This window comes from Colius striatus, chromosome 4 (assembly GCF_028858725.1).
Source record: "Colius striatus isolate bColStr4 chromosome 4, bColStr4.1.hap1, whole genome shotgun sequence".
In the NCBI taxonomy this organism is placed as follows: Eukaryota; Metazoa; Chordata; class Aves; order Coliiformes; family Coliidae; genus Colius; species Colius striatus.
This window is the reverse complement of record NC_084762.1, coordinates 97,097,291-97,106,339: the sequence shown is the minus strand read 5'-3', so window position 1 is coordinate 97,106,339 and position 9,049 is coordinate 97,097,291. Positions and strand designations below refer to the sequence as shown.

Below are 9,049 nucleotides of genomic sequence, written 5' to 3'. Positions count from 1 at the left end.
GGAATTGTTTCCTGATCCAGTTCATGATGGCTCTGCAAACTAGTGCAGTGGCACAGTGAGCAGGAAACAAACTATACCATGGGAATGAATGTCCAAGGCTGTCGTGTCCTCAGTGCAATTCTGGGTTTCTGTTGGCATAACAGAGAGGAACCTGAGCAAAATACATGAGAAGGACACCAACATCTGCCTCCAGGTTGTTAGTGTTCATCCTTCTCCTTTGGAAATCACAGTGGACTAGAGGGAAATGACAGCCTGTGCTCAGAAGGAAGGACTACTGCCACTAACTGATTCAGGTGCAATCTGTGGCCAGGAAGCTAGTTGTTCAGAAACACTCTCATCAGTGATTTATTCAGGCTGGATTACGTCATGAAAATCTCACTCCCTTGGTGTGCCTCAGGCATCAGGGACCTGTCTGTTCTCTCCTTATTTTGCCCACGGCCTGTCCTGACTGAAAACTCTCATTGGCAAGAGATGCAGAAACTGGAAAGGCATTGTCTTTATTCCCAGTGCTGTCATCACTAACTTATCCATTTATTTAATGTCTCTTCTCCTTTGTAATGGAATTGTCTTTGTTCTTCAAGGTGGTATCTGTGCCATTGCTCAGACCAGCCAAGAGGTTTGTGTTGCCACTGTCCTTCTACAACAAAGTGCTGGCTAGCAGGATGTTTCTAGCTGAAAGGAATTAAGTTTCCCTAGAAGAAGAACTGGAAAGAGGGAAAGTTGGGAGGATGTCTGTGTTTTAGAGGGTAGGATGGAATGGGTCCTATTTTCTTTCCGTCCTGTAGGATGGAATAGGTCCCACCGTTTTCTCACTTTGGACTAGCTGAGAAGATGTGTTTTGGTTTTCTGAACCACTGACTAAAGGTGTGCTGCAGAGGGGACTCGTGCTTTGTCCCGATGAAGTGCATTTACTGGTTTGTGTTTCTAGGTGGTGTGTGATCCCGCTCTGCGTGTTGCCACATGCTGGGATGCCTGCCTTCGTATCTTTCTAATTTACCTAAAACTATTTAACCATACTCCTATCCTAGTTACAATCTCTACCTGACAATGGAATGGCTCTGAGGTGGGAAGGGCATCTTCATACAATAGCCAGAGGAGAAACATGGGAAGAGAGGGGACTGAAACATGAACAGCCAGTGTAGATATCAGGGCCCTGAGTGTAAGGAGAGCCCTAATGGCCCTCACCAGGCCTTTACCTATACCTTCTGCCCATTTCAGCTCAGACCTGGGCCCTCTGTCCCGCTTGAGCTATATCACTGGAGTACTGGTACCTCCTGGGCCCCAACCCATGGCTGACTACCCAGCTTGATCTCACACCTGCCTTGTCATCATGGGCCTGCCTGGGCATAGGCAGTGTTTGTCCCATCATGGACCTGCCTGAGTATAAGCAGTGCCTGACCCATCATGGACCTGCCTGAGTGTAAGCAGTGCCTGACCCATCATGGACCTGCCTGAGTATAAGCAGTGCCTGACCCCATCTCCCACTCACCATGAGCATGGCTGGTGTTCTGGGCTCTCAGCTGACCCCATCTGCTATCTGGGCCCTGCTCCCATGGCCTGGGCTTTGTGGGACTGAGCCCTGGCTGGTGAGAGCACATTCCCATGCTTGGTCCCTGGCTGTCCATCCCTTAGAGAGCAGCTGGCCCTCAGTGGTCACAGACAGCATAGACGGAACAGGTAAATGATCTGCCCCAAAGATGCCACGCACTGAGGCAAGGCAAGGTGACCTGGGACCTGGAGAACAGAAGCTCATCTTGTTCTTTGAGTCACTTACTTTAGCATTGCAGATTCCCTGGACTCCCTTGTAATGGAAGATGGTGAGTGCTGCTTTTGACTTAACACCTGTGACTAACCATGCCTGCCACTTGTGTTGTGATCTGTTCCAGGCACTTTATTTGTATGTATTAGATTACCTGGGTTAAGTGCAGCTTTGCTTTCTCCCTTCTATCCATCTAGACTGAAGTTGTTTATCAAGATCTTCCTGTTTTTATTCCAGCTCTGTATCAAGATGTCACAGGTGCTGACTGACTCTCAGCATCAGACTCATTTTTTATGCAGGGAACACTTGCTCTGTGTATCACTGAAGAATTCACAGGTCTCCAGTCTTTGATTCCTCAGCCTTGCTTTGCTAACAGATACTGGAAGGAGTCTTTTCAGAACCCTGCCCATTTCATTTCCCCTCCAGTCCTTCATAGTAACTTTGTATTGCCAAGGACTTCTCCTTCATTCAAATGTTACTGTGGAGAAATCCAACATTATTGTAACAAAGCAGCACCAGCATCTGAGGGGGAACAGCAAGGTAGCCTTGTGTGGTTTCACTGTCATGCTTGTAAGTTGTTTTGGTTTTTTTTAATTTGCCTCAAATTAATGGGCTAGATGGGGAATAAAAGAGGAATAATTGCTACTGTCAGTGTATTTTGTGTAGCAGCACTTTCTGGGTGCCAGCACAGGGGAGGGTTTCATAGAATCATAGAATGGTGGGGTTGGAAGGGACCTTTAGAATCATCCAGTCCAACCGCCTGCAGAAGCAGCTCCCACCTAGATCAGGTCACACAGGAACGTGTCCAGGTGGGTCTTGAAGAGCTCCAGGGAAGGAGCCTCCACACCCTCCCTGGGCAGCCTGGGCCAGGGCTCTCACCTCACAGGGAAATAGTTTCTCCTTATATTTAAATGGAACTGTTTGTGTTCCAGCTTCACCCCATCACCCCTTGTCCTGTTGCTGGCTACTATAGAAAAGAGGGATGTCCCAGCCTCCTGACACCCAGCCTTTAGGTTTGTTGTGTTGGGTCTTTTTTCTTACCAGAGTGTTCAGGTACTACTGCCATCCTTCCCTGTGGGGAAAATGCAGGAGGTGACCTGAGGAATGAAGGGTCCAGTGAGCAGAGAACTTGGCTTTAACCTGTGAAGAGACTGGTAAATTGCCTGCACAGAGGTGGCATTCACATCCAGTGTGATCTGGCCATCCACTGTGATCCAGCCTTTACTCATACAAGCCAGTCCTGTGGCACGTACAGCAGATGCTCAGCGTTCAGGGTCTGCTATGCTGTCTCCGCCGTCTCCCTGGAAAGGTGACAGGAGCAGCATCACTGAGCAGTGGGCACAAGTTTTAGAAGAACAAGAGTTTGAAATACATGAGAATTAAGCAAACCTGCAGTTTAGTTTCTACAGCTGAAGAACTGCTCCTTTTTGTCTGACAGTGCCTACCTTCACCTTCCAGGCATGCAGCCCGCTGCTCCCACACTGCCTGACAAGCAGAGATGAGTGGCAGCCCACTCCAGGGTCCCATCCAGGGAACGTAGTATCATTATTGCAGATGTGCCCTTGTCCTTCACAGAGCCCACACTGGCATTTTGGAAGGGTCATTGAGTGCAACTCCCCCTCCTCCTGCCTGAAACTAAACCGTGTGAGTGAGAGGTTGCCCAGATGCTCGTTGTGCTCTGACAGGCTCGGTGCTGTGACTGAGCCTGTTCCAGTGACCACAGCCCTTGCAGTGAAGAACCTTTGCCTAATGTCCAGTCTGAACTTGCCCTGGTGTAGCTTCATTCCATTCCCTGTGTCCTGCAGCTGGTCACCAGAGAGAGGTCGGCACCTCTGAGGATGGTGTAGGTACCTCTCAGCTTCTCCAAACTCCACAAACCAAGTGGCCCCAGCTGCTCTCCTTTAGGCTTGTCTGTGAGGCCTTTCACCATCTTGGCCACCCTTCTCTGATCTTTCTTGTCCTCTGATCTTTCTTTCTGGCTCTGTGCTGAGCATCTCACAGAATCACAGAATGGTGGGGTGGAAGGGACCGTTAGAGATCAACCAGTCCAACTTCCCTGTCAAAGCAGGTCCCACCTAGATCAGGTCACACAGGAATGCCCCGTGGAAAGGGTGTTCCTATGCTTTTTAAGCCTTGTCTCTGCTCAGGTGGTGTACTGAGAGGTACTGGAAGGAGCAGAGGAAGAGGAACATCATCACCCACTCCTGTCCTGTTTCTCCCAAAAGAAGGTTCTGTAGTTCTCAGATTGCTTTGGGTTGATAACAATTAACAATTACCATGTCATTTACTTCACTTTCTGCAACATTAATGAGGTGTTACTTTCCCATGGCCATGATGTGGATGAATTCATAACACTTGAGAGCTGCTTAGATGAGGAAGCCAACATAGGCAAGTATCTATGTAGGGAAGTCCATTGGTAACCTGTGCCCTGGGAACATCGGTATCTGCTGCAGGACACCTAAAACTAGTTCATGGTTGGCTGTTTTTTCTTTCTTCCAAAACAAGTGAAATTAAAGAACTTTGACTCTTGTAAATGTCATTTCTTCTCTGGGAAATGGCCAGAGGCTGTTTGCCTGCTTCTGCCTGTCCTCTCAGAGAGTGGAAAAATGGTTAATAGGAAAAAAGAATGCAAAGTTGTGCCAGACCACACTTGTTTGTGCTGGCCTCGTGCAGGGGCTCTGGAAAGCTGGTTTGCTACACCAAGGAATAAATCACTCTCAGCTGGGTGTCATTAAGTGCAAGAATTGCTCATAAAGCAGAAACCAAGGGGGTAAAGCAACTGAGAGTCTTTAAGATGCAGAGCTGCTGCTCCAGCTGTACTGAGGAGGGGATTTGTTACCAAGTTGGGGTTTTTTAACGAAGCATAGATGTGTTGCTGAATCCCAGCATTGCTGTAAGAAACCTCAACAGAATAGCTGCCCACAATATCAAAGCAGCTTGTAGATCTCACCTGTTTAGGTTACCAGTGATTGTGCTGATAGTGAGACACCACTTTGTTAATCAAGCTTCAGAAAGTGCTTCTGGCAGCAGCGCTGGGACCGTCCCTGTGCCTGGGTTAGTGCCTTGCTCTATCTGCTGGCTTTGGGGAAGGTGCCACCCTTCTGCCTGCCTTTGTGGAGCTACAGATCTTCAGGTCCCACCATGTGAGATGGTTGGCTCCTGGTCTGGAGCAATTTACAGTCAGTGGATTGCACATCCACTGGATTGATAATATTTAACTGAACCCCATTATTAACACAGCCTGGCACACACCTGCCCTCCATTTGTGCTTTTCTTTAGCCAGCTGCTTTAATGCACACACTGACTTTGTCAGATGACTTAGGATGTTTGTGCTGCATTGTCTAGCTGGACTTAAGGAGGTCTTTGAGAGTCTCCCATAAGACCCTCATAGCACAGCTGTGAAGTAGAAGCTGAGTGAACACAGAGGTGGGTTGAAAACTGCCAGGCTGAGGGTGGTGATGGGTGAACAAGTACAGCTGGGGGCAAGTGGTGTACCCCAGGGGTCAATACTGGGACCAGTCCTGCTCAACACCTTCCTTCATGATCTGCAAGACTGAACACTGACCTGACAGGGGTTTTGTTTCAGTTTTGGTGTGACACTAAGCCAGTAGTTTTTCTCTCATATGTTTTAAGACACCTAATAAATTAAACACCACTCCCTCTATTTGTGTTGTTTATGGAGCTTTTCCCCAGGTCATGTTTTTTAAGTGCTCATGACAAGAAGATGCTCCCCTAAAGAATTCTTTCCCTAGTAGCTGAAGTTGTGTGTGTGTTGTGTAAAACCTTTCTGGAGTAGCCTGGGCCTTTCATCTGAAGATGCTTGGACTAAACTGTGTGTCTGTTCAAGCTACATGTCCCTGTAAAACTCGCTCTAGGCAGCTGAGCAGGCCTTGGCTCCATTCAGCACTGTGTGTCTCCTGGCCACTGCCTCTGCTGAGCTCCTTCCCCTGAGCTGTGTGGCAGTTCATTTCTCTGGCAGCAGAGGTCATTCTGAGACCTACTGGTTTTTTTAATGTACATTTTTCAAGTCCTGTGGAGAGATTAACCATTATGCCTCCAACAGGAGAGAAAAGCCTTCTATTTCCATTCATGGCCATTTAACCCTTCCCATCGCAATGGTACTCCCCTGTACAACTGTTCCCTTTTGACACACGTGTTCTTAAGCAAGTTTGTGAACTCACCTTAATTTGGGGACTGTCTGAATGGAAAATGGGTAGGTTCTCCATCCTCCTCCACTGAACCTCCTACTGGTCCCCTACATCCCTGTGTCCATGGACGTTGGTGCTTTCCAGTCTTCTGTTTCTGTATTTGCTGCTCTTCAGCAATTTGCTCTAATCTGTCTGCGCTCTGTGAAATGTGGAAGGTTTTTGCCAGTCAAACCTTTCATCACACAAAACAGAGTTTGGTTGGGCTTTTTTTTTTAAGCAGAGCCAAGTAAAGAAAGCCAAAAGGTCCTGCTGATACCATATCCCATCAACTGAGGAGCTGGGTCAGGCTGTGCACCATTTCCAGACCCACACTCCAGTGTCCCCCTGCTGAGCACGTTTGCTAGATTACAGGCTGGCTAATGCCAACAACGCAGGAACTGCAGACTTCACACAGGGCAAAACGCCTTAACTAAAGGTTCTAAAATGTAAAGTAAACTTTATTATCCTTAAACCACAAAATAGATTTCTTTGGTTGTACAAATTTCACTAGTTACAGTCTTGATGCGCTGATTTTCCCTCAGAGTCTCTCAGGAGAGAATGGGAGAGAACCCAGAGCCTGGCACCAGGTACCGCAAAGGGAAAGAAAAAGAGAATCACAAGTTAGTCACCAAAACCAGTCCAGGATTGTTTCCAAAACTGCTGTTGTTAAAAAGCAAATGCTAAAATTAGATTTAAAAAGGAAAAGCTCAAATTGCTGATGATGGAAGCAGCCACAGCTGTAGGCTGAGATTATCAGAGTTCCCCCCTCAAAGCTCTGGCAAGTTCAACCACACAGTCAGTTAACGTGACCCACTAGATTTTGGCGAGAAGGGAGATTCTCAACTAACAGAACCTGCACCCAGCTCTTTCACTCAGCAAATACACAGGCTGTGGCGCCTGTGGCTCCCAAGCCACTCCGAATCACTGAAAAGGCTTAAGGTCCAACTCTGGTCTTACTGCTGGAGGGGTTCAGCTGAGAGCACCAATGTATCGGGGTAGACAGATCAGATCCCTGCCAAGCTCAGATGCCTTTCTCCCTACTAGAGGCAATAAAACAAAAACACCAAAAAAGAAGAAGGAAAAAAAAGGGATGTTTTACTTCAGTAGTGGGCAGCAGAGACTGACTCCAGAGCTATAAGCAGGATCTGTCTCCTCCACGTCTGCAGAGCTCATTGATACAGAATCTGTTCACAGCCCTGGTTCCGCTTATGGATGCCGAGAATCACACCCCTGCTCCTTTTTCATTTTCCTTTCCATCTCTCTTTGTGGGCAAGTGTGTCCTTTCCCCAGTCTGCATGGGAAGGGGCCCCAGGCCAACGAGTTGGCCAGGAGTTGAACCGTGTAGTTATTGCCAGGCCCAGCCAGAGCCATCCCGTCTCCTGTGCTCCCTCCTGGCCAGTGCCCACTCCTTTCATCCCACGGCCAGCAGCCAACACCGTGGGCTTGCTCCTGGGATCCTCCTACGTGTGAGACCCCGTTACTCCTACCCCAACCCCAGCAACGCCACTTCCTACCCTTCCCCGTTTCTTGAATCCTACCCCACTATCCTATCTGCTGTGACACCTCCTACCTCTGCCACCGTGTCCTAACCCCCAGCTACCGTCTCTATGGGCTCGCGCACACGCCGCTGGGCTCTGGCTGCAGCTGCCCCGGCTCAGCCCCGGCAGCAGTGCCCGTCCTGCCCTGACACAGCTCACCTCACGTGCCCAGGGTCCCACGAGCTGGGCACCTCCGGGCAGGCCCCTGTCCCCGAACGGGAGCAGGTGGCTGCTCACAGAGGCGAGTGCACCGGGCCGGCAGCAGCTCCTGCTCGCTCAGCTCGCAGGTGTCAGTGTGTCAGTGTCGGTGTGTCAGTGTCGGTGTGTCAGTGTCAGAGGGAGGCACTTCACTGCAATTCCTTTTTTTTTCCTTTTTTTCCTGTTTGTTTGCCTCCAAGCAGCCCCTTTCCACGTGAGGTGACGCGGGGTGGGAGGTGGAAGGAGGTGCTTTTTGGCAAAAGACTGGAAAATAAGTAGGAGCAAAGGCAGGCTGGACCTTCCTGCTTATTCACACCAGAGGAGAAGCTCCCGTGTTAACCGCTACCAAGAGGAAACCAACAGCTGGAGCCCAACACACTCTCACCCTCACGTGTTCTCCCTGTCCTACCTTTCCCCCACACACACTATTTACAGGCTAACAAGCTGCAGCTGCCCACTGTCCTACCCACACCTCCTCTCCATTTGCCATCATTAAAGTGTTGTCCCCCTTTGCTGCCCCAGCACGTTCCTGGGTGAGAAAAGAGGGCGGTTCACAGCCTTAAAGGAAGTTATTTGAGCCCGCTGCTCCCCGGGGCACTCGGGTCCCATCCGGAGTCCAGAGGCAGCAGCGAGGGCAGCCCCGAGCTGTCCCTGGCACACGGAGCTCGGCAGCCCCGTGCTGGGCCGTTCCTTCGCCCGGGAGCATCCATCCTCTACGTGGGGACAGCGGCCTCCAGGCTGCGCCGGCCGTGTCGGAGCTTGCGCTTGCTGCTGTACAGGGCCATCTCTTCAAGTGCTGATGAAGCAGGTGTTGATGAATTGTGTGTTACTAACATTTCCTCTTCCTCTGGCTGCCCATCCTGCTCCTGGGGAACTGTGTAGACAAGAAAAGTTGAGGTGTGAAGAGAAAGCACCAGGTTAAGTATCTGGGGGTTAGAGTTAACACAGGCATGGGGCTGTTCCTTGGTGCTGAGACAGCACTGGAAGCCCAGTGATTTACAGTCACTCTGTGCCCAGAACTTGTGGCTGCTCTGCAGTTCATGTACTGACTGCGTGGAGCCTGGGAAGCCAGCCACACACGTATGTGAGGAGACACCTGCCCCTAACACCCACAGGGCACTGAAAAAGCCCTGCAAGTGTCCAGCCTGAGGAAAAATGCTGCAAGGACCTGGGTATTAGTGCTCCAGGCACTGCACTAGCGTCAGCAGAGCAGCACACACCAAAGAGCAGCGTGGCCTCCAGCACAGGATGCTGCAGGACAGCATTTTGGTCTTGCTTCATGTTGAAGTTACGGGACAAAGTCCCTTCTGTAAATTCAGACAGCAACTTGGGTCCCTCGACAAGGGAACTGACCAGGAAAGATACTG

At 49.8% G+C, this 9,049-nt stretch overlaps 1 protein-coding gene across 12 annotated transcripts in view; it reads right to left on the bottom strand.

Annotated features, from left to right (window-relative positions):
• Nucleotides 1-6,383: 6,383 nt before the first annotated feature.
• SCRIB (scribble planar cell polarity protein) overlaps nucleotides 6,384-9,049 on the bottom strand; it is a 111,827-nt gene continuing 109,161 nt past the window's right edge. For all 12 annotated transcript variants that reach the window (XM_061994588.1, XM_061994577.1, XM_061994579.1 and 9 more), the window contains one exon: nucleotides 6,384-8,556. In XM_061994588.1, the coding sequence (XP_061850572.1) occupies nucleotides 8,396-8,556 (161 nt within the window). In that variant the 3' untranslated portion in view covers nucleotides 6,384-8,395. The remainder of the gene's footprint in view (nucleotides 8,557-9,049) is intronic.